This window comes from Artibeus jamaicensis, unplaced genomic scaffold (genome assembly GCF_021234435.1).
Source record: "Artibeus jamaicensis isolate MK-2021 breed Jamaican fruit bat unplaced genomic scaffold, CSHL_Jam_final scaffold_1964, whole genome shotgun sequence".
Taxonomy (NCBI): domain Eukaryota; kingdom Metazoa; phylum Chordata; class Mammalia; order Chiroptera; family Phyllostomidae; genus Artibeus; species Artibeus jamaicensis.
Window position 1 is genome coordinate 25917330 of NW_026522030.1, and position 26353 is coordinate 25943682.

At 40.7% G+C, this 26353-nt stretch overlaps 1 protein-coding gene and 1 long non-coding RNA gene across 2 annotated transcripts in view; one reads left to right on the forward strand and one right to left on the reverse strand.

Moving 5' to 3' along the window:
• The first annotated feature begins 2112 nt into the window (after window positions 1-2112).
• Window positions 2113-26353, forward strand: part of SLC28A3 (solute carrier family 28 member 3) — a 63384-nt gene continuing 39143 nt past the window's right edge. Inside the window, exon 1 of the mRNA XM_037158596.2 lies at window positions 2113-2303. Coding sequence (XP_037014491.2) covers window positions 2244-2303 — 60 coding nt within the window. The 5' untranslated portion in view covers window positions 2113-2243. The remainder of the gene's footprint in view (window positions 2304-26353) is intronic.
• The window catches only part of LOC119059061 (uncharacterized), a 156908-nt gene continuing 151639 nt past the window's right edge, over window positions 21085-26353 (reverse strand). Inside the window, exon 7 of the long non-coding RNA XR_008389946.1 lies at window positions 21085-21942. This is a non-coding gene — a long non-coding RNA (uncharacterized LOC119059061). The remainder of the gene's footprint in view (window positions 21943-26353) is intronic.

Below are 26353 nucleotides of genomic sequence, written 5' to 3' on the forward strand. Positions count from 1 at the left end.
AAGTTTCCATTTATCAGAGAATCAGTGAAGAATTAGTGAAGAACCAGTGAAGAATTAGTGAAGAATCGATGAAGATCTAAAGCAAAAAGAATGTGTGAATGGTATTGATCAATGAGGAGAGCTTGGAACAGGAGGTCCAGGAGCATCACGTAAATGAGAAATCAGGACTCCCCTTTTGCACAGTGCCAGGATGGTGAGGACCTAGGGGAAGACTGACTGCCCCCCCTAGCCCAGCAAGGGGTGCTATGCATTCTTTTTTTTTTTTCCTTTTTCTTTCCTTTTTTTCTCTCCCGGGGCTATGCATTCTTGTGTGAATGCAATATAACATGTGCTCAACTACTGATGTACCTGGCTTCTGGTAGAAAGATGACCTAAAACACATGCAAGTAACTTTGTAGAAATCATTTTATCTTCTTTTAAAGCAACAAATTTACTATATGCCAGGCATTATTCCATGTGTTTTTTAGGATGTTATATTTATCATCAATCATAGTGTAAAATGGGTCCTATTATTCCCACTTTATCAATGAGGAATGGGATGCCCAGAGAAAAAGAAACTTGCCTGAATTCGCTTGGCTACGAAGTCAGGGTTCAGCACAGAGCTTCTGTGAAGGAGCAGGAAATGAATATTTTAGCCTTTGAGTCATAGAGCCTGTCACAACTGACCAGCCCTACCTTTGTGGAGCAATAGCCACAAAAGACAATATATAAATGAGTGGTTATGTTTGTGTTTCAACAAAATTTGTTTTATGGGCAGTGAAATTTGAATTTCATGTAATTTGCATGTGTCACAAAATATTTTCCATTTTGATTTTTTTCAAGCATTTAAAAATATAAAATTAATTCTTAACTCTCAGGTTGCAAAAAGTGTTAGTAGGCTAGGTTTAGCTCTTGAGCTATAATTTGCTGCAGTAAGTGGTAGAGCCAGGACTTGAACCCAGGCAGGATGGTTCCAGTAGCTCTTTTTTTTTCCTAATCCTAACCTGAGGATATGTTTTTATTGATTTTAAAGAAAGAGGAGGAACAAGAGAGAGAGAGAGAGAGAGATCAGTGTGAGAGAGAAATATCAGTTTGTTGCCTCCCCTTATGTTCCCAGACCAGGGATTGAACCCACAGCCTAGGTATGTGCTCTGACTGAAAAATCAAACCTTCATCCTTTTGGTGTACAGGACAGTGCTGCTACCAACTGCCACCTGGCCAGAGCTGGTTTCAGCGAGCTCTTAACCATTGTGTGTGAGTCTGTGTACCTATGCAGGCTGTATCATGATAATTGTCATATAGTGCTCTTTACAGAAAACTCAGCAAAGTATATAGGAGAAACTACAAATGACCCAGAAAACCACAACCCAGAAATAACCACGGGTAATATTTGATAGTTTCTTTTATTCTTTGTCTACTGCATGCAGTATTCTATCTATTAATTCTAGTTTTTCACCTATCATAAGCATTTTCTACATTTCCACATAACCCACACAATTATCATAGTCAACAAATACATAATAGGTCATTTTAAATGTCTTTTTGAAAGAATCCAACAGCCAATAATTTCATAAAGCAAAGAATCCTTTTAATAAGTGAGCTGTTGGTTACCTTTCATTTATCTGCCACATATTTGCATTTCTAAGAGTTGGATTTTCTAAAGCATCCCAGGCTACAGATAGTGATGGAAGAAAATGGCTTTAGAATCCACCATACCTGGATTTAGCTTCTCTTTGCACTTTTATTGGTCAAATGATCCTGAATATATTGTCAACTTCCACAACTCAGTTTGCCTTGCTCCAAAAATGCACCAAGACCACCATACATAAAATACCAAGCATCTCCCCCCACACAGCACGGTGGTCACTTATTTGCAGCCAGCTCTTATGTCCTCAGCTACCCCCACCGCACCTAGTCCCCAACACAGCCTACAGGAAACAGATTATTTCACTCAGGGACATAAAGAGAGTGTCCTGTTGTGTTTTGTGCAGGACATGAGTTTTTCCCCTGGAGTGAAAATGGGCGGGCAATCATGGGGAAATAGGAAAGATTAATGAGGTGGGTGGACCTGAACTGAGAGCCTCCACCCAACCCTCCTTCCCTGCCCCGCCCCAGTGAGGACATCTGTCCTGACATTTCCAAACTGAAGCACTGCCCAGGTTTCTCCAACAGTAGGTGGCCTGACATCAGCAGAGGCTGTGTTCGTTTCCAGACATCAGACAGGAATTCAGAGACCAGAGAGTTCCAAGAGCAGCAAAGAGCTCATGGAGCTGAAGAATGTGACCACCTCTGAAGCTGAAGACTACATGAACACTCGCTTCCAGGTGAGCAGAAGTTTCATTTATTTTCAGGACCAAGTAAATGGAAAGAATCTTCTTTCCTTGCCTCCTTGGCAACTTTCTTAACTAAAGCAGTGGGATTATTGAAACCCAATAAGGTTTTTAATAGCATCCTTTAAGCCTGTTTGTTTGTTTGTTGTTTTGTTTTGGGGTGGTTTTTTTTTCTTCTTTCCTTCTTGGGTTGACAAACCAGAAAAGTCTTTTAACCAGAACCTATTTAGATCCCTAACTGGTCCTGCCTCTTAGAAGCAGACTATCTATCTTCTGCTTTCATCTCATTAACTACAGGCAGGGATACAGTGTTTACCTGCAGACTGGGTGAGAAAGAAAGGATAGGGAGAATTCTGATCTAGAAGCCCCTAGGGTTTCTTTCTCTTAATCCGGGTCCCAGAGTTCTGTCCGATGGTGGCCTGGGCGCCTACCCGAGTGCAGCTGGGTTATGCAAACCAGTCTCATGTCATCAACCAAAACTCACTGAGTGATTAATGCTGCGTGGCCCAGGACTGGATGCCAGACAGCCCCATCACTGGCAGACACTAGAATGCTCTGACTGGGTCAAGTCTGGGGATTTTTCAGTGCTGTCTCTAAGTGTGCTTCCTTTTCTGAGCTGACATTCAACATGGGAGCCTGAATTGCTTGGACTTCAGAGTCACTAAACAGCCAAAACAAACTTTCAGGCACTGGCAGAATAGGAACACAGGTGAAAGGGCTTTGACACAGGTCCTGTGTCAAAAGGGCTCCTCCACACACAAGCTGTCAAAACTTCCTGGGCCCCAGTCCAGCCACCCTCACATGGTCCCAGCAGTGCTTGTCCCACAGGCTGTAAGTGTGGGGGGAGGGGAAATGTTTTCTCTGCCCTCTTAGATTCAGTTCCTGTGGCCTGTGAATTAAACGGACCAGTGACAGATTTACAGGAAAAGAAGCATACATATTTAATTAATATTTTCAACTTTACCTGCACCGGTCTTTATAGAAAAGAAGTGAAAAACTCAAAGAAACAGTAAGACTCAGGGGCTTATATACCATTTTAACAAAGAACAAGTAAATGTGAAGTGACTGAACAAGGAAAAGAGAAGCTGGGCATCTAGGGCCAATAAATTGTGGGAAACTGGGAAATATGTGGAGGGAACTAATGGAAGAGTAGGTGTGTTGGTGAGGTGTTCCTGCAGCCTTACTCCATGTCAGCTCTCCTTCCACTGGTGTCTTTCACCTCTTTCTGGTGGGGAGAGGGGGGCACATGCACCAGGGAAACGTATGCCCTGTTTGGGGGCAGATAGAGAAGGAGAAAATAGCTCTTTCTCCGTCTGCTATTTCTCAGATGTCTTTAACTCAAAAAATTCTTATGCCGAAAGAACGTATGGCCTATTTTTGGGGGTGTCAGATCTTTATCACCTTCTAAGGGTTAAATGAGAAAAGGGTAAAGCAGAAGGCCAATTTAAGATGCAAGAGAACAAAAGGGATGGAATGGGATAAGGAGACAAAGTGAATGTGACAGAAAACAAAGGTGTCTGCTGCAGAGAAAGGTCAGGAGCACCAGGCTGCTCAGTCCGTGAGGAGGACACACCAGCCATGGCCCCATTTTCTATCCTTCACTCTCTTCTATCAAAACAGAGCGCCCCCCTGGCCTCAGGGTACAGAGCAGGGCATCTCAGCCCCAGCAGAGCACTGCACGCCAACCCCAACCAGCACTGGCCAGGTTATTTCTTCCAATGCTGGTTTTTCAACAAGAATTTCCAGGGATGTGTGTTTACTCAGCAGAACCGTGAACCATCCTCCAGATATGGTCATCCCTGGGAAGAGATCCCAACTCAAGAAGGAATAATACATGATTCTGACCCTCAAAGAACAGGGCAGACAGAAACAAATAAGCAACTGTAATTACAATATAATGTGATAAAAAAACAAAAGCAGAAAATAACCCTGGGGGTTGGCACCAAATCCCTTGAAGTAAACGAAGGTGGAGCTGGGCTGACTGGGTCTGTGAGCACCACAGAGGGATAGAGCCCATCAGACGGGGCTTACCCGGTGGGCTGGGACTCTGCAGTTGAACAGGCAGGGCTGTCAGCAGAGCATCGCAAGCAGAAAGAACAGTCTGTGCGCAGGCCCAGGGGTCTGGAAGCGTGGGTGCCGGGGCAAGAAGATGTGAAGGTGGGGGTGGGGGGAGGGAAGGGGGAGGGCTGGCTGGCATTGGATTCCATGGCCTCTGCATGTGCTGAGGCATCTGAAAAAATAATCAATCGGAATTAGCATTATCAAACGTTTGCTTTTTTGAGTGCTCTACTGTCCCTGTTGAAGGGGGACAGAAATGGAGGGAGGGGTGTGGGGGGTGGGAATTATGTGTTTGGTATAACAGTCCAAAGCAGAAACCAGTGCTGGGGGTCGGGGTGGGTTCCAACTTCTGATAAGGAGCTTTCAGCACTGGAATTGATGGGAGTTGGGAGCAAGAGCTGCAGGCTCTAAAGATTCGGTTATTTTCTTCTCAGTAAGGAAGAATAATAATATCCTATGTCAGGGTTGTTAAAAGAATTAAGTAAGCTAATGTAACTTTCTAAAACGCATGTCATACATGTAAAAAATTGATAAATGCAAAAAAACACAGTTTGGTCTTAGTCTGTGAAAGCTGTCTAACAAAATATTGCAGACTGTGTGGCTTATAAACAGACATTTCTTTCTCACAGTTCCGAAGTCTAAGATTAAGGGACCTGCAGATTTCAGATCTAGTGAGAACCCACCTCCTCAGAGACAGCTGTCTCCTTGTTGTGTCCTCACATAGACAAAGGTGTAAGAGAGCTCTCCGGGGCCTCTTTTATAAGAGCACTAATTCTATTCAGGAGGGCTTTACCCTCAACATGTAATCACCTCCCAAATTGTCCACCTCCCAATATCACACTGGGAATCAGGGATTTAACATTAGGGTTTGCAGGGGGTAGAAACAGCGGGTCCTAACAGGAGCCTAGCACAGAGAATGAACATAATAATAATAGTAGCTGTTGGAACTGGGCCCAGGTTAAGGAGAGTGGTGAGTCAACATCTCTAGTTTGAGATGTCAACTTTGGAAGTTTCTTCAGATAGGAAATCCAGGAATAGGGTTGGAGAGAGGAAGAGAATGAGTTCATTTTGAGGCTTATGGGTTGAAAGTCAGATGATTTCCCACATCTAGATAAAGATGAAGATGAAGTACGCAGAGTTGCACCTGGAGCCTGGAAGGGGACATCACCCATTGGGCTGTTAGCACAGAGATGGGCCATGGATGTGGATAGACTACAGGAAGGGACAGCTGGGAAGCACCAGTGTTGAAGGAGAGGGGAGTCAGAGGGAAGGGTCAGGGGGAAGCCAAGGAGAAAGAGAGCTACAAGGTCAATAGCAAAACCTCCTCTGGAGAACAGAGCGGCACACAGAATAAGTTCATTTGATTTGCCAATTACTGATGACCCTGGGGGAGCGAGAAGAGGCTCTGTGTGTTATGAGTGGGAATTAAGAGACTGGAGACAATATGAAGAGAAGGGACATTCCTTTGGCTGAGAGAACCATGGGGAGGGCAGAGAGACAGGCTCAGGGTAGGCAAGACTGGGGTTGTAGGCAGAGAACTTTTTTATTTAAAAAAAAGTTTTTTATTGTGAAAAATGACATGCAGAAAAACGCACAGAACCAAATACACAAATTATTATAAAGCGTCACCCAGGTTAAGAAACAGGATATTGCCCTCCCTCAGGCCGGAGGCCCCCACCACAGGCATTCTGTCCTAACGGCCTTCCTCCCCCAGCATCACAGCCACCCCAGCTTTATGGTAATTACTTTCCTGCCTTGCTTTACACCCTTGTTACGGGAAAGACTCAGACCGAACACTGGAGGAAGCCAAGTGGAACTTTTATTTCGCAGGCAGACCCAGAGGAGACAGTCTCCAAATTCTGGGCCCCCATCAGCGGGGAGCAATTGCTTATATAGGATGAGGGGCGGTCTGTCACTCAGACCAGTACTTCTGGCGCGAAAGCAAGAAGCAGTTTACAGAAGTAAAAGCAAAACGTTGTTATCTCTGTCGCGCAGGGGCAAGCAGCTTACAGAAGCAAAGAAAAAAAAAAAACAAGTTATAAACAAGTCATTCCCTCGGAGCTGTGCTGTGTTTTAAATAACTGCCAATTTCCTCTAACACCCTAACTTCTAATTATAAATCCCCAAGCACCATCTTTGCCTGTTTTTTTAACTTTATGCAAGTAGAAACATACAAGAAAGTTTTTTGCTTAGTGTTGTATGGAATTAGGCAAGATGTATCATTTTGTAACTGGCTTCCTTGGTTCAGCTTAATATTTCAAAGACTCAGCTGCAGAGTTGCATGTACCTGGAGTTGATCCAATTTCACTGATATACAGTATTCTCTACAAATATTACACTATCTATTTTCACAGTTTGTGGAGAGTTTTGTTGCTAAGTTTGGAGTTTTGGAAAGCTTTTGCAAACAACAAAGCTATCAATAAATATTCTTGTACGTGCCTCCCGGTGCATATGTAACAAGTTTATTCTGGAGCTACACTGAAGGAGTGGAACTGCTAAATTATTGGGAACACATGGATTTTCAACTTGAGTAGCAAGGCCAGACTGGTTTCCTCAGTGGTGTTACCAGTTTACACTCCCATCCACAGAGTGTGAGTTCCTGTGACTCCATAGCCTTACCTGTGCTTATCTGGTTTTTTACCTTCAGTGATTCTGACGGGTGTATAGCAGGATATCACCGAGGTTTAATTTTAATTTTTGTATATTATTTGCCATTAGATGTATCCTTTATGAAATATTTGCCCTTGCCCCTTTACTGGATTTCGTCTTTTTCTATTGATTTAAAAGAGTTCTTTAAATATTTCAAATAAGGGCCTTTTCTTATTATATGGTTTACAAATATCTTCTATCCCTCTAAAGCTATCTTTCACAGTGATATTCTGATGAACAAAGTTAATTACATTGTGTCCCATTTATCAGGTGTTCTTCTGTTTTATATATCTTGTTTAAATCTTCTCCTTACAGAGAACTCACTAATGGTTGCCAGATGGGAGTTGTTGTCGGGAAGATGGGTGGAAAAGGTGAAGGGATTAAGAAGTACAAATTATAGAATAGTCACAGGGATGGAAAATGCGGCATAGGGAATATAACATAGCCAATATAATATAGCCAATAATACCGTAATAATCATGCATGATGCCAAGTGGGTGCTAGACTCATCCAGCAATCAGTTTGTAAACTTTATAAATGTCTAACCACTCTGTTGCACACCTGAAACTAATATGAAATAATATTCAATGTTGTGGGAGCGACTTCGCAAGTCCCCCCGTGTGCCACAGATGGGAATGAATATGACTGAGACATGATGTGATCTGCTTGGGGAGGAGAAGTGGGCAGTGGCCAGGTTCTCAGGGGGAAAAAGGCCAGCAGTGGCCAGTTTCTCCAAGGAGAAAAAGGTCCTGAGCCCCCTCCTCCAGAGCTTTTATTGGGTTCTAATACACAGGAATACAGGGTGGCAAGGATCAAACAGTAGATAACATTTCAAAGAAATCTGAGGGCTTACTATGAGTCAGGGTCTGTCAGGAACAGAGTTTTAGGGTTTCCTGCTGGAACCCTTAACATATGAATGAAAGCACTCTTAGCAAAGCAGATTTCACAGGTTTATCAGGAAGTCTTTGTGATGCCAGATTTTCCCCCAGGACACACTCTAGCAAGGCAAGAAGCTGCACCTCTCCCCAACAGGTATTTAGGCTTAAGGGGATTAGAGCCAGGAAGCGCTTCTCCCAGAGAACATGGGGACTCGCTATGTCAAAGCCAGGGGGGCAAGAGTTCATTTCTCTTTGTTGCAGCCCCCCAAGTCCTTCCACGAAGGCCTCCCAAGTGATCAAGTCTGGTTTAGGTTGCCCCCTGCTGTGAGGGGTCTTACCCATCATTGACTTCTGACCAAGCTTTGGGGCAGGGAGAAGAAACTGAGGCAGCATTTGCTACCAGAGATAAGCTTTGTCTCCTGTGGCTCACATTCCAGAGGTAGTCGCTCACTCATCCTTAAGCCACATGGGGTAGAGAGTTACAGTTCTTGAAACTGGGCAGACCAGTACACAACACAATGTCAACTGTAATTGAAAATTTAAAAAAATATATTTTTCTAACCTACAAGATAATGAAGACACTCTTTCATATTTTCTGAAATTTTTATGTATAGTGCGAGAGGGAGTCAAGTTTTTTTATTTTTATACCTGGATCTCAATTATCCAGCATCACTTTTTTATTTATTTTTTTATTATTGTTTTTTTTTAAAGATGTTATTTACTTAATTTTTAGAGAGGGGAAGAGAGGGAGAAAGAGAGGGACAGAAACTTCAATATGTGGTTGCCTCTCAAGTACCCCCTACTGGGTACCTGGCCTGCAACCCAGGCATGTGCCCTGGGAATCAAACCGGTGACCTTTTAGTTGGCAAGCAGGCTGGTACTCAATCCACTGAGCCACACCAGCCAGGGCTCAGCATTACTTTAAAAAAACAAAACCAAAAACTTTTCCCCACTTGAAAAATGCCACATTTGCCAATTGTCCATATTTGGGGTAAGTCTATTTTGAATAGGGCAACCGAAAGATTTTTCAAAACTCAGTGGAGTAGGAAGGATCCAGAGAAGCTAGAGAGACCGCAAGAAAGGTCAGATAAGTTCAGAACTTCCAAGGGTGAAAATTCAGGCAAGTTTTTGAAAGAACACCTTTACTGAAGGATATCCCTTAGACTCCCAAATCAAGTTGCCTAATGCTCATGAGGAAGTCAGCTGGGTGGAAACTGCTTATGAAAGTCTGGATACAGGACTAGACAGGAAATGTGCCTCCACCCTGCACACACAGAGGAAAGCTGACCTACTCCATGAGTTGTCTGGTGGGCCAGTCAGGTATGGAGAGTTTGTTCAATGGAGGTAAACATTTGAAAGGTCATATCAGTGCTAGAACATATGCATGGACTCCTAACTCAGATACTCTTAATATTAGAGTTTTGAGGTTGGAAGTAATTATGCAAAGTAAAGAGGAAGAGTACTGGTTCTCCAAAACAGTGATGAGGGAGGTCAACATGAGTCACACTCAGGTTAGTAAGCTGGTTTTCACGTCGCTCAGGACAAGCTTGGCTGCAGCTATCTCAATGATTTTTCTTTTCCTACAATTGAATTAAAACACAGAAAACACATAACAGTACAGTACCTTGGTTTTGTGAAGGAAGTTTAAAAAATTGTATTCTCTACGGTCCCCTCACATCTGTGTGATCATTCCTAGGCTTTTATTTCTAAAGGAAAACAACCTCTATGACTATAACCCATGACACTTCCATGATGTCTCAGAGGGGATGAATTTAATGATTTTGTTTTTTCCTCATTCGCGAATTCCTGAAATGATTCCCTTCAAAAAAAATGTCGGGGATGGGACTGTTTACTCATGGTCATCAAGGCATTGGAATAAAAACAAGTAATCATTAATAATGTTAAAAAAAAGTAGATATTAGCTGAGAGCTATGGTAGACCTGTCTAATTAGAAGTATAGTACAAGCCATGTACATAATTTTAAATTTTTCTACAAGTTTATTAAAAATATAAAATGAACCCTGGCTGGTGTGGCTCAGTGATTGAGCACTGGCCTGTGAACTACAGAGTCTCTGGTTCGATTCCCAGTCAGGGCACATGCCTGGGTTGTGGGCCAGGTCCCTGGTAGGGGGCACATGAGAGGCAACCACACATCGATGTTTCTCTCCCTCTCTTTCTCCCTCCCTTCCCCTCTCTAAGAATAAATAAATAAAATCTTTTTTAAATGTAAAATGAAAAGGTGTAATTAATTTTAACAATGTAGTTTATTTAACCTAATATATTTTAAATATTATCATTTCAGCATGTGATTAATGCAAAGTTATTGAGATACTTCCTTTACATTCTTTGTTCCATACTAAGTCTTTACAATTCAGTGTGTTTTTACACTTAGAATACATGCCAATTTTAATGCTAAATTTTTATCAGAAATACTTAGTCTGTATTTAGATTTCATAAAATGTATGATTGAAAAAGCAGATTCATACCCAAGTTTCAAACATACTTAAGTGTTTTCCAATAAATAAATTTCTCGTGTTCATTTTAAAATTCAGATTAGTTAAACTTTAAATAAGATTAACATCCAGGTTCTCAGTTGCACTATTTACATTTCAAGTACTTAGTAGCCACATGTATTGATAACTCAGGTAAGATACATAACATTTGGCTTGGGACAACACCAAAAAGCCCAGATTATCCCTGCCCGTTAAGGGTCTGACTACTAAGTTTATGTCACAGAATTAAAAGTAAACAGATAACTTTAGATTTGCCCTGTGGGTTTACCTTTGGTGCTCAGGCAAGCACTTCACGTTACTGTGTACAACTTTATGTCCACCTGCACCTCCTGCTTCCGTGGAGTCTCAAGGTCTGCCAGAGATGAGAGCTTGGTCCTTTTCATTTGCTTCCCATTCATGAACACAACCTGGCCATGTGCCTGGGCTTGTAGAATCCCAGGAATGTCAGAGCTTTTCAAAGTCCTTTGCAGATATCTTATTTCCAGCTCTCTCTTTAAATTTTTGCTTAGCTGTTTCTTACTCCACTAGTTATCTCTGCTTCAGGCAGATGCCTATATTAGCAGTTGCCCTCAGGGAAGCAATGGTGTGAGTTCTGAGTCAGACCAAATACGGACAAGCCTTGTGGGACTGTCTAAAGGAACTACAAGACAGGCCAAATAATGGCAGTTACTTCGGAATTGGAGTCTGGGAGAGCTTCAACCCCATTTTGCCCCTCCATAGGTCATGAGGCTGCCAGTTTTCACTGTGACTGCAGAGTTGTTTTTCAAGGCTATCATGAGTGTGGGGAGAGTGGACTAGGACAAGGCAATTAGGACACCAGAAAGCTTGATGTTCTAACCACAATTTAGTTGTTTTATTGGATTGGCCAAAAAGTTCATTTGGTTTTTTCCTGTAAGATGGCTCTAGTAGTATTTAGTTGTCTTTAACTTCATTCTAAACAATTCTATTAGATTGCATTGTGCCATCTGTCATATCAGTGTGCATTAAAAAAAATTGGTGAATTTTTTGTGTAGCCATTTTAATATTAAAAATGGAAGAAAATATGCATTTTCAGCACATTATGCTTTATGATTTCATGAAAGGTAAAACTACAACTAAAACACACACACAAAAAAAGATCTGTGCAGTGTATGGAGGTGCTGTGACTAAACATGTCAAAAATGGTTTGCAAAGTTTCATATGGGAGATTTCTCTCTGGATGATGCTCCATGGTCAGGTAGACCAATTAAAGTTATAGCAATCAAATCAAGACATTAATTGAGAAAAATCAATGTTATACCATGCAGAAGAGAGATAAAATACTCAAAATATACAAATCAATAAAGTTTTCAGTAAGAATAAAAAATATGTCTTTTATTTTACAGAAAGAAACTAATTGGAATTTTTGGCCAACCCAACACATCAAACATAGTCTGTGGATTGCTGTGAGCTTTTGATAAATTTACAGAGATCTAAAAAAGGCATTTCAACCATTTTCCCAGCAATCTTGTTGCTTTTATGGAGGAGAGCTTTAGAGGTCCTTACTCCACCATCTTGTTAATGTCACCAACAACCTTAGATTTAAATAGCAAAGTCAGATATGTCAAAGGGGAGAATCTGTTTGATCAAGTAATAAATAGTATTGGCCACATCTCTGGTTTAGGTGAGTGCAATGCACTGATGATCTATCAGTCATGTGCAGGGCAAGGATTAAGGTCCTGAGGCTTACAGCCATCACTGTTGTCTTTTACTAAAACTGGGGGGAAGCATTCAGGCATCTAACTCACAGGAAAAGAAAAGAAGAAAAAGGAGATTAAGTGCTATTTTTTTTTTACCATGAATGTCCCAAGAAAGATGCCCTCTAGATCTGAACAGGCTTCTTTTGAGGCTCTGAATGTTGATTGAGTGGAGTAAGACCTGGTTTGTTATCCATCTCTGATCCTGCATGGGTTGCCATTGCAAATGTCATGTCAGTAATGACTGGAAGCCCCTGACCAGCCATGGGAACACCAGTGTCCATTGGATCACAAGGCAATGTGTCCTGCAAGCATGTCCCCAGACTTCAGAGAGTAGGCTACAGATGTTTTCAGAAAAATGTTCTGTCTCACTTCAAACACAACCAAGACTAGTTAGCAGGCTCTAGTTTCATTTTGTTTTTCACTACTGATTATAAAACTTCCCGTTCACAGTCCCTTAATTTAAAATGAGGGCGGTGGTACTCACTGACCCATCTCATCCAGGCACCATTCATGTTGGTGAGAAGCTGGACCATGGATGCTAGCTGAACTGTTCTTTGTCAGATTTTTAAAAATCAAAGGCAGGAGTATTTGGAATTTCGTATAGCTAGAATAGATTGTTGTGAGCATAAACCTCAAGTCTGTATCGTGACACAGAAGTTTAGAAGTCTGTCTTCAAATGGCAGCTTTAGACAGACACAGTGCAACATGATTTTCACTTGAAACCAGGATCTGGATTTAGAGGTGTCTAACTTGACCCCACATCAAACACCTGGACTAACATGTTATAGTCTTAACATGTCTAGTTGTTCTTTCTTTTTCCTTTGAAAGAAAGTTGAAAGAAAAAAAGAGAGACAGAGAAAAAGAAATATATGGTATGCATATTGTGTGTCCTTTGGCAGTAAACAAACATAGAGGTTTCTGATGAAAACCCTGTGAGTCACGTGGTGAAGAAGCCTCCCATGGTGTTCAAAAACAAAGTAGATGATTACCAGGAATGGTTAAATTAGGAAACAGGGAAATGCACTTGAAGACTTCTTAATGTTCTGTCTAAACTCCTGGCTCTGCAAATTCAAGTCCCTGTTTGCTTCTTTTCCTGTAATTGCCAAAACTCTTTGACATAAACCATGACATTTACTGATTCAACAAAAATGTACTGAACTCTGACATAGTGCCAGGCATTATGTTTGGTTAAAACATAGTGGCCAGCTAGTACAACACAGAGTGTACAAAGTGCTACTCACCATATGAGAATGTGATGCGTTCACCTAGGTTGGGGGTTAGAGAATATTTCTCAGATATTCTAAATGAACCCTTATAAGGTTTTCACTCTTTTTTAAAAAAGATTTTATTTATTTATTTTTAGAGAGAGGAGAAGGGAGGGAGAAAGAGAAGGGGAGAAATATTGATATGTGAGAGAAACATTGATCGGTTGCCTCTTGCATGCACCCAGCTGGAGACCTGGCCTGTAACCAGGCATGTGCCCTGACTGGGAAATGAACTGGCAACCTTTTGGTTTGCAGGCCAGCTCTCAATCCACTGAGCCACACCAGCAACGCAGTTTTCATCATTTTGGATAAATATCCCTCAATATATACTGAGCATCTACTCTCTGTTAGGTAGAAGGGAAATAACCAGTAGAACACAAATAACTGACCAAGCTACCATGTCAAGAACTACTTTTTTCATATTGCATTACGCACAGATATCAAGGCCTTGAAAGGGAAGGCCGGCCTGAAGGACGTGAGCAGGAAGGCAGACAGGATGCTAACGACAGGCACACAGGAATGGAGGCCAGCCAGTTCTGATTTACCTCAAGGTACTTGGCTAATTTTAAAATCCTGGTCCCAAGAATCCAAAACTAATAGTATGTTTAGTTTTAAAGCCAAATTTCTATACTCTCTGTGGACTTGGGAATATTCCAGGAAAAACTAGCCTGCCAGATTATAAGGTTTTGTGACTTAAGTAATGGTATAACCTCTTCCATGAAACACAGCCAGAAAGTCATTCATTAATGTGAAGCAAGGCTCCTTATACCATGAGGAAGTGTCAGCCATAATCCAAAGAGGCCAAGACAAACATCTGCTCTCATCTCTTTGACTCTCCAGCTCTCTGACCCTTCTGATTTTCTCAACTTCGGGAGCATACTAGAGGTCCAAATAGCTCAATCTATGAAGTTGTGCAGTTGTCCCCTGATGGGTCTGACTTCCCTGTCAGTGTTGTCTCTTTCCAGCTTTTGAAGAATTTTTATTTTTCTAATTCAAGTTATTGCATCCTGAGTTTCTTGTCTACCCAAATCCATGTGTTCAGGAACATTGGCCAGGAGAAAGTTGGTGATGGAGCACTGGTCTAACTCATGCATCCATGGAGATTTAAAATAAAAAATTGCTTAATTGAGGGCACACCCATGCAGATAAGGGCACTATCTGCAGGCAGGGGAACAAATGTCTAGTTACAAGGTATATTGAATCTAACAAGGAAGGGGAAAGAGACAAAAGTACACAAAATGTTGGACTTCCTGTTAACCCACATGTCCACTTCCTCATTCTCTTGCAGAACATGAGGTCTTTAGGTCAGAGAACTGGGAACAAACAAGTAGAAGAGGAAGAATTTAGAAAGCACAGGTGAAAGTAAGAGGTAGTCTGTAATGTTCCAAGCACTGACTCTAACATACGTGGAAACGGTAAGTGAACTCTCGTTAAGGAGGAAGTAGGAGAGGGAGAACAAAGGTGAATTTCTAAAAAAAGCCAGATGTAGGGAGGGGAGATTTGCCTACTAAATCAGAGAAGGAAGTAAGACTAAAAAGAGTTAATAGATTCAAGGAGATCATATGTTTGTTTCTTCATTTTTTCCCTCCTCAACTATAGGAAGAAGTTTTGTTGCTAAGTTCCCCCCATGACTAAATGGCTTGCATCTTTGGAAATTCAGACACAGACGAGTTTATTCCAATCCAATTAACCCATAAAAGTAGTACCTTGAACTTTGTAAATAGTCCTTATTATGGCTATAATTAAATAATCAATTGTATAATTTATGGTGAACAAATTTTTCCCTAAGCTCTCTAAGAACACAGCCCCAAGGGACTGTTGAGTTAAAAGGCTGATACAGTCCAGGAAATAGAGAACAGGTGGTAGGAGGAAACTAGCAAAATATGTTAACACAGAAGTCAGGGACAAAAGCATTTCAAGGAGGGAGTGGTCCACTAATAAAATAAAGCTGGATTTAGGGAAATGGAAACCACTGATGACTTTGACAAGTGTGATTTCCATAGCATGGATAGGAGTGGAAGACATACGGGAATGGGACGAAGAGTGAATATGAGGTAACATATAAAACTGTATCTTAGTCCACTTGGGCTGCTGTAACAAAACGTCATAGACTCACAGAAATTTATTTCTCACAGTTCAGGAGCCTGGAAATCTAAGATCAAGGCCAGCATGGTTGCAGTCTCATAAGGGCCTCCTTCCTAGTTCACAGCCAGCACCTTCTCACTGTGACCTTACCTGGTAGAAGTGGTTAGGGGTCTCGGTATGGTCTCTTTTATAAGGGCACTAATCCTACTTATGAGGGTTCCAGCTTCATGACTTAAGCAACCTGCCAAGGCCCAACCATCTAATAACATCATCTTGGGGTTAGAATTTCAACATAATGAATTTGGTGGGACACAAACATTCAGATCATGACGACCAGTAAGGGCAGAAAGAAGATTGGTTTTTAATGGGAGGAGAAAGGTTGCTAATCTATGAATTCTTGGCTTCAGAGCAATAAAAAAAAAAATGCAAATATTAGAGAACCCAGGGAAGGAGGGGTTGAGTAAAGGTAATACTAGAGAAGCAGAGTACTGTGCCTGTACCTGGGCCAGAGTAAAAAGTCCAGGGAGTGCCACATTATTGCTCTTAGGATTAGCTTCTCATGAGATGTCCTGAGGCTTTGTTCTAGTATTCTCCCTCTCAAACATACAGTAGAAATTCTTAGGGAAGTATTCTCTCTATTTAAACAAGTCAGACTAAGCCCTGGCTGGTGTAGCTCAATGGATTGAGCGCAGGCATGTGAACCAAAAGATCATGGTTCGATTCTCAGTCAAGGCACATGCCTGGGTTGCAGGCCAGTTCCTAGCAGGGGCCAGTTCCCAGCAGAGGACACACGAGAAGCAACCATACATTGATATTTCTCTCCTTCCCTTCCCTTCCCTTCTAAATATAAATAAATAAACAAGTCAGACTAAGTCAAAGAAAGGTAAGAAACAATAACAGGAAATTAGAGCCAGACTTAAAGAATCACACCTTATCAAACACAAATGATCAACACAAATATCAAAAGCTACAATAAGAAAGTCAACCCAGCAGGAGAAGGTCAGTGATGTCATAGAGTGTACAATTCTACTTTCATGTGACTTTCAGCTAGCTCCAAGCTCTAAAAACTTCACATGTAAAAAATATATAAAAATATATACATATGTGCACCTGGAGGAATTAAACTCCTCTATTGATAATGACCAGGTGAGGGTGGTGCTGAGCAGACCACTCTTCTATAGAGGTACACTTCTCTCTCTTCTAATCAGTAAGGAATCTGGTGGGGTGAGATTTCAAGGCTATGTGAATATCCAGTTTCCCAATGCACTTCACCCAATGGTTTTAGCATCCATTTGATGATCATTTTCTAAATCAGTTATTACTTTTGGATCTGTAGTGATTTTTTTCATTTCTTCAATATTCCTTACCTCGAATTCTTTTGAGAAATAATAGATTTCTCTTCTTCTTGCTCCCTGTGAGTATCAGAGACTAACATACCCTTTAATCAATATTTTATCATCAATTATTAAATTTTTTTGTTTCTCCCAACTTTTTATTATGAAAAATTTTCAAACATACAGCCCTGACTGATGTGGCTCAGTTGGTTGGGTGTCATTGTGAAGAGCAAAATGTTGCCAGATGGACTCCCAGACAGGGCATATGCCCAGGTTGTGGGTTCTGTCCCCAGTCAGGACGTATAAGAGAGGCAACTGATCGATGTTTCTCTCTCACATCTGTTTCTCTCCTCTTTCTCCCTCCTTTCCCCTCTCTCTAAAAATAAATAAAATCTTTAAAATTTTTTTCAAACATACAGAAAAGTTGGAAGAATTTCATAGTGAGCACCTATATACCTACCATCTGCATTCTACAATTAATACTTCACTGTACTTGCTTTCTCACATATTTATTCATCTCTCCCTCCCTCTATCCATCCATCAACCCATGGACTTTGACACAAGTTGCAGACATTTTACCCTTGTTTTTGACTTCTTGGTACTCAATTTGTTCCACACTTGGCCAGCAATCTTAGAATTGACAAGGATGGAATTTATTTATTAGATATAACCAATTTAGACAATACATGGAGTAAACATTTACAGTTTATAAAATTGAGACCATTGGTTAGTATATTAACGTTTTTAATCAGGTTTCTGCTTCCAGAGCCAACATACTGCCACAATCAGAAGTTGGGCAAAAGAAAAAAAAAAAAGTTGGGCCAAGCATTATCCTTCATGGCAGATGTGTCTTCCAGTCTTGATAAAGTGGTGTCATTAAGTGGACATTTCACACAGTAACCACTAGCATTCAGCCTACATGAGCCTATCTGGTCTGGCACCAGAATTACATTGGACATTAATTTGCATTTCATCTTCTAATGAAATGGACTCTGATGAATGCAGTGGAAGAGACTCAGAGATTAATAAGCAGAATGCTTAAACATCACCAATTTGCTGTCTGTTTCAAGAATCTATGTGAACAGGATGTGAAGACCTTTATTCCTGGGTATTATTTGATTTCCTCCACTAGTAGATTTATGGACAAATCCATAAGTGGAAGTCAAGATAGCCAATTGCAATAAGAAAAAAGATCCATATTCTCCCAGATGTATCTATTTATAATAATATCATAACTAAGAGATGAATGTGGGTGAAGGAAGAGCAGGACTTCCACATAAGCCTGAGGGGGAAAGGGACAGACAAAATGTTCCATTCCACAGACAAAAAGGAGGCAGAACTCCCAGTATGAAATGAATGTGCAAGATGCAAAAGTACCCTCACTATATGGCATTAATGCATACAAGTTGTAAACAGTTCATATCTGTTGCAAATAGCTCAAAATATAATTTATATCCAAGGCATTTAAATGAAGGTAGTTATTTGAACTTCTCACTGGACCTTGCTTTTTTTTTCTTTTTTTTAACATAGCTGTAAAGATGAATACACGCTATTCTATCACAAATTTATTTTGATAACTATTTTAATATAATTGGTTTTCTTTTTATCCTATGTATTTAATTTTATGTATTTTAAAACAACCAGAAAGAAGTCTGGAGATCCCATTACCTGTCCTACTTGAAGATGCTTCCCAGAGGTTGCACCCTAGTTTGACCACACTGGCAGAACATAATTGTAGCCACAGAGAGATTAGGAAATGTACCTTTATTCTGGGAAAACTTAGACTCTGCTAAAGTTCAGAGTTCTACTTTTAAAGGAAATGAGGAAGAATAGATACTGGGAACAACTAGCAGTCTTGGCCACAACATATTTTTTATTCAGGTTATAAAGTTCAACAGATGTTAATTAGATTCCCATCATTCATTGTTATTTTGGTCTTCCTTATCCTTCCCTTTGCCCATTGGATCTGTCATAGACTGAAAGGCTCTCTCAAATTCTTTCTAAATGTGTTTCTAGATATTTCTCCCTGTGTTTCCTTTATATTAATCTATGCCATTCATGTACAGATAACTAAGCTTCCTGGAGTGTGAGATTGTATCCCAACCATTGCTTCTTTTTAGACATGATAATTGTCTTTTGTTGTTGTTGTTGTGTACTCAGCTGTGGTGGATTAAAATCATAACCACTGCATGTTTCATTTTCTCTGAGTCATATTCAATATATGCTTGTGTTTTGTTTATTACCTGACTTAATCAAATACAATGATTGATTTTCCAGATTGTTCTTAGCTCCCCTCATCATATTTTATGTTGTGTTTTTAACAAATCTTTTCACTGTATGGTTTCTATGTTCCTTTTTCTGTTTGATTTCTACTGGAGACTTGTGGTTTGCTTTGTGTTTTGTTTTAATGGTTCCTTTCACAACCAATTTAAGACTATGAGTAATATGAAACTGTTATGTTTTCAACCTTCCACAATTTCTTTCTTTCTCTTCCACCATTTCATCTTAACTGAATACATATCTTGTATTGTTTACCCTTCTACCTTAAACACAGCTGTTTATAATCTCTTCTGCCTCTCAGAAATTAACAGATGAGGAAACGGTCCTGCATACCCTGCCTTCTACCTTTTCTTTTCCTTCGCCTTCAAGTAGTGTTCTTTCTGATCATCTCTTCTACATTTTCAGGGGTATGTTGTTTAAAATTTTTCCTGAAATCAGAATCCCTGGAGATGTTTTAGATTTTACTTCATTAAATAGAGTTAAAACATATTATCTCTCTTTTACCATAACGTCTCCATCTATCATTTGTTTGGCTGACAGTCTTCCTCTAGCAGTATGTTCAAGAAAGCTCGTGGAAACTATATTCCATGAGCATTTGCATATTTACCTTTTTATAATTAAAAAAATTTTTTTCAATGAAAGTCACTGTGTGCAATAACATGGGTGGACCTAGAGGAAATTATGCTAAATGAAATGTCAGAAGGACAAATACTACATGATTTCATTTACATGTAGAATCTAAAAGACAAAATAAATGAGTAAACAAAGCAGAAGCAAACTCATAGATTAAATTTATTTTTTTAATGTGATGATTTTAAAACCTTTCATTTTTCCTCCTTCACAGACAGAACTCTGCCACTTTCCTATTTTCCTTCCACTCCTGTACTTAGGGGTTCTGTTTTCCCTTAGCTCACAAAGGTCACAAGGGGAGAATGTTGCATCCAATTTAAAACTCCCTTCAGAGCGTTAAGAGGTGACAAAGAATTGTACCAGGGACGTGTGGCAGGGAGCCCTGGCTTTCCGGGTGGCTTCCTCCCACAGCACTGCTGCTCCTTACCCGCTACAAACCCACGTAGGCCAGCAAGAAACACAGGAACATCTCAGGGAGGAAGGGTCTATCTAGCCAGTGCCTATTAATTCACATTAACAATTGCATAGCCCTGGCCCCTGTGGCTTAGTTGGTTGGAGCACTGTCCCGTAACCAAAGGATTTTGGGTTTAATTCCTGGTTGGGGCACATGCGGGAGTCAGCTGATTGGTGCTCCTCTCTTCCTTCCTCTCATTTTTCGCAATGAAAAAATGTCCCCAGGTGAGGATTTAAAAAAAATATTTTATAACCCAAGACTTGAGCCAGAAGGTTACATGAGCCAAAAAGGTCAGGAACAATAGATGAAGATCTAAGGCTTCTGAAATACGGTCTTTGAAAATGCATTCCTTCAGGGAAAAGCCCATGAAGTTTGGAGGAAAACGTTATAAATAAATGGCTTTAAGATATTTGACATTTGTAGATTTTGGAAGTAAAAATATAAATAAATAAATAAATAAATAAATAAATAAATAAATAAATAAATAAATAAATAAATAAAAGAGAGGAGTAATAATCTCAAACAATTGGGAAACATTGGATTCCAAAACAGATGTTGACTTTTAGAAGCCAAACTTTAACAATAAAGAACAGAGACTGTGAATGCCCCAGAGCAAGCAAGCAAGTGGCAAACTAAACCGGAAAATTAACATAAAAATCAAAGTGCTCTTACTGTGTGTGGCCCCACAGGCAAGTCCTGAATGCTGCATTCCCCTATAACAGGGTACAGAGCCTCAAAAAATTAAGTCTGCATTTGAACCCAGGTATGACCATGGAACCCAAGCATCTTATCACAAGGCAGCACCTATTAATATAGATGATTTATCAATATTCCAAAAAGCAGTCATCCTGAGGTTTACTTTGAGCCACTCCCTGCAATCTCTTTATATTGCATTTTGGAATTTTAAGTTACTATTTGAGGTGGTTGCTCTAGTCTAGTCTCATTCCATGTTCAGAGAAATGGCCACAGAAAGATTAGATCACTTGAAGAAGCTCAGAAAAACAACAGAAATTAAAGATGTATTCCTGACACCTTTATTTAGACACCTAAGGCTTAGAATATTAGAACATAAGATATCACTGGTAGAGAAATAGAGAGAGCAGTCTTGTACCATTTGGTCTCAAAGTTGCAGAGACGCTATTTCAGCTGCTGCTGTAATCAGATTAGCAGCCTCTAGGACTATCTTTTCTATTCATTCAAAAACAGTATCAAGCATTTCTGTGCCCGGGTGCATGGTATTCAGCAGATACCAGGGGACAAAGTACCTGACTTATTCAGCAAATACCAGGGGACAAAGTACCTGACTTCTTAGCCCAACAGGCCAGTGGACAAAATATATAGACTCACACAGTTCCAAGTCCAACTGGTATCACATTCCCATTTTTGTCATGGATACTGGGACTTTGATGTCCATGGCAGTATTTAAGATACCACTCCTTCTCAGAATGTATCACGTTGGCTGCTTCTAGGAAGATTGGATTTTTTTCATTTTTAATAGTTTATTTTTTATTGTACTATTTCCATTACCATTTGTCCCCCTTACACCCATCTCTCCCCCACAATCACCATACTGTTGTCCATGTCCATGAGTCCTTTTTCCTTTTTGCTCAACCCCCACCCCAGAACTCTCAGCCTGGTCTTCATCTACCAATCTGTACCCATGCTGCTTGTTAGTTCAGTTTGTTCATTAGGCTTCACATATGAGGGAAATCATATGGTGCTTATCCTTCTCCAACTGGTTTACTTCACTTAGCACAGCATCGATGGACCTGGAGAACATTAGGAAGATGGGTTTAGAAAGGTGTGGAGAGGTATGCAAATGATACATAGATAGATAGATGGATAGATAGATAGATAGATAACAGATAGATGGTACATGCATACATAATAAAATAAGCAACTTTGACCACCAATCTAAATCTGTTCTAATGGTGTAAAGCAGGGATGCCAAACTCATTTTTACCAGAGGCCACGTCTGCCTCACAGTTGCCTTCAAAGGGCTGAATGTAATTTTAGGTCTCTATAAATGTTAACTACTCCTTAACTAGTGGCAAGGAGCTTGCCACTGCCACCAGATAGAAACAAGGTGGAGGCTGGATTCTGCCCGTAGGCCTTGTGTTTGAGACCTGTGGTATAAAGCCTTCCAGCCAAGGTATATCATGAAACACCTCATAGAACTTACTGTGAAGTCTCAAGTGCTAAAACCAGTTAAAATCTTTATGGCAACTCCTCAGGTTTCATGTCCACATCGCATTGGCCTGCTGGGCCATTTTCATCTTCCATAAGCCTACATGATCTATGTCCCACTAATGGTCAGGATGAAAACCTCCCTGGGGTGTAGGCTGCCATTCTTGCCCCAGTCCTCAAGCCCAGCTGTATCCCCTCAGCAAGGCCATTCATACACTCAGAGCAACTCCAGGCCACAGCACTTTCTATAGAGAAGGTCGAAGAAAGGCTTTCCTGTCACAGTGATGCTCAGTCTGTAGCAGGGAAATCCTGACCACAAAAACAGAAATATGGGAGTCACACTGTGAAATCAGGGCCACAGTGGTGGGAAGAAACTGAATGAGTGGAACAGACATGGTGGGGAGAAAAGAGTATATATCAAGCTCATCACAGAGACATGCCATGTTTACAAATGCCAGAGGATTGCAGTCTCATGTTGTTTAAGGATAGAGCCTACTTAAAATCAGTCTATAGGGTGGGCCTGGAAAAATTCTGGCTTGAGAAATGACCTCCAAAGCCCAAATACAGTTCAAGGGTGGCCACAAGCATTTCTGGAACTTTGCACCACCTCTATTGTTTCTGCTCTTCTTTTTTACATCTAGAATTCAAATCAAGCTTTCTTAATCAAATGGGAATTTAATCTGTAGGTGTACTATTATGTCTTTAGATACTCCCAAAGCCAAAGGGCTTTGGCCCAAGGTCCAACTCTACTGGCTCGGCAGGATGTGGCCTAAGGTTGAACAGCCTGAGCTCAGATCCCATCTCAGCTATTTCTGGTCGTGCAACCTGAGTCAAGCAAGTTACTTACTTTGCCTTAGTTTCCTGGTCTGTAAAAAGAGAGATCATAATACCCAATTCACTGGCCTCTTAGGATCAAACACAAAAACTTTTAAAGGATTTAACCCAGTGAGTATGTTTCAGTCCGGGTGCAAATAAAAGCAAATCCCAAAAGGGGCAAGAGAGAAGTTCATTTCCTGCAGCTGAAAGTTAGGAAGCAGGTAGTACAGAGCTCGAGGAGAGCATTGCCTATGGCTTCCTGGGGCCAAAGTCCTCCCACCTCAACTCACCACTCTGAGGTCACCAGGATGGGGATATTGTGTTTTGGGTCCATGGGGAACCCTCCACATACCAGGCAGCAGCACAGCAGAAAAGATTGAAGAGATAGAGTACCTGCCAGTCATCTCCCATGGAGCCTCCCTGAGTCACCCGACACAGGGCACCACTTCTATCTTCATTTCATTGGCCAGAATTTACTGAAATGGGAATCCAGGAAATGTAGCCTTTATTCTGGGTGGCCATGTGTTCAGCTAAACTTCTATAGAAGGTGATATCACAAATAGCTGGAGGAGGAGTGATTTCAGTAATTTCCTATATTCTACAAATAATATGGTTTAGAAACTAAATGAAATGACAAAACTTTAAAAAGGGGGGGGCCTCTGTCCATCTGTACCCCGTTAGAGGAAATTGGCAGTTATTTTAACTGCCAAACATAGCACAGCACCCAGGGAATGACTGTTTTTATGGCTTGTTTTTTCCTTTGCTTCTTGCTTGCCCCAGCGCGCCAGAAATAACGCTTGCCCCTGTGTGCTAGAGATAACATTTTGCTTCTTGCTTCTGTAAGCTGCTTCTTGCTTTTGTTTCAGAAGTAATGGTCTAAGTGACAGACTGCCCCTCACCCTATATAAGCAATTGCTCTCCGCTGATTGGGGCCCAGAATTTGGAGTCTGCCTCCTCTGGGTCCATAATAAAGGTTCCACTTCACTTCCTCCAGTATTCCTCTGAGTCTTTCCCATAATACCCACTGTGGATCTGTAGCTGTGGGTCTATAGTTGCTTGAGCAGCTGGAAAGTGCAACTTCAAAGAGAAAACCCCAGGCACAACGTACTCCTGTCTCAGGGCCTGCCTTTCAGGGGAAAGAGGCTCTATCCAGGATCACCAGCCTCAGGACTCCAGCAACTAACATTAATTTGAGAAATTAAAAGTGGCGTGCTGTCAATTGTTTAGAAATATTCACACACAACACCCACAATGTTGTTACTCACTTGGTAGAGTGACAGGCTTGCATTCAGAACACAGTCATGCCTGTAGGAGTTTGGGGCAGAGGACTGAGGTACCTAGTAATCTGAATTGCTCAAAAGGCAGGAAAAAACAATAGGTAATTACCGGCAGCCTATTACAGGCCCACTGACTCCAATTTGAAAGGAAGCAGAGAATCATATGTCTTAAGGGTCATTTTTCAGACTCTAATCAACACCCACACCACACCCCCATTATTTCTGTTGGAAATCCTCAAATAGGAGGCATTGTTCTTCCTAAAAATGCTAAAAAAAAACAAAAAACAAGGTGTAAAATAATCCCATTACATGTTGCCAAATACCTTTATCATCATTCATGCTCACTCTGCCCCACTCTCCATCCCACCCCCACCCCATACACACACCCACGCACACACCCCTTCCTCTTTGTTTAATTTTGAAAAGCCAGGCTCCACCCTTATATTCTATCCAGAAGCATCTGATTCTGCCACCAGGTGGCAGGAATAATCAACACCAAGAAGCTGAAGCTCCTCATACCAGAAAATTTCAGCATTCTGAAAGGAACCATAAGAATACCCAATCAAAACTATGCTGTGTAGAAGGGTGGACTGAAGCTTACAAAGATGTGACCTCCCTAGTGTCCACTGGTAATTAGGGACCCTGAGCACCAATCCCTTTCGTTACCTGTGTTCCATTTTTCCATCAACTCTTACTGAATATAATTTTTAATGTTTTATTCAAGAAATTTTCGGCATCCATGAAAGTAAGAATAGTACAATGAGTCCCTCAGTACCCTTCAGCCAGCTTCAGCAATTAGCAACACAGTGTCATTTTTCTATTCTATATATACTGCCCCCCACCTACCAGATCTGACAGGAAATAATACCCGGAGGTACTACATGGCTGTACCAGTAAGTGTAACAGTAAAATCACTGTGGTTCATTAAATCAACAAATAATTGTTAGTGTCTACTAAGTGCAAGGAATTTTACTCAAGTAAGACACAAACAACTGTAACACAAAAGAGCATTTTGGCAAAAGACTTATGCATTAGTCATGTGCACACTTGGAAGTTAGATTTTATTCATGTTTACATATACTTGGGTTTCAATAAATGGAAAATGCAACACAAGCTGAAATTGCAATTTATTCTAGGTCCTTGGGACCAACCAGAGAGCAAAAGTTAAAATCAAAGTCATGCACTTGTTTTCTCAAAGACAAGATCACAACCAACAGTCCTGGCGGGGGGGGGGGGGCATTTCCTAAAAAGATATAAGGACCCACCTAACACTGTTCATCTACCAGTTGCCTTACTTGGAATGAAGTACTATTTTAAAAAGGCAAGTTGTAGTGAGGTGAGAGGGAGATTCAACCCCTCAAAAATGGTAAAAGAGAAATGAAACAGGTGTTGGTCACATCTGGAAAAAGCTCTAAGGGGTCAGGAGACCCCTCCAAGAGCACACCATACTCAGTTTCTTAAAGTAAAATCAAGATAGCCTCAAACAAAAAAGACATTTTCTTATTCTCATTACTACCAGAGATTGTTTTAAACCAAACAAGACATATTCTGACATCTCACAAATCCAACACCTATGAATAAAATGATCTGGACTATGGTTTCCTACAGTTTGTTTAGTTGTATAAATTGAAAGCCTATGTGATGTGATGGAAAGAAGACTGGAAACCTTCATCCTCAGCCTCAGTTCTGCTTATTCGAAAATTATATGGCCCAGAGTGGGGCAACTGCCTTCCTTTCTCTCTTCCTCAAGTTGGACCACTTTTCTTTCGTCTTTCTTTTGTTTTCGTTCCTTTCTAACAGAACAAAACAAAACAAAACAAAAATCATCTATTTTTCTTTATAAGCCAAGATTCACTGGTTCTTTCTTTTTTTTTTTTTCAAGATTTTATTTATTTATCTT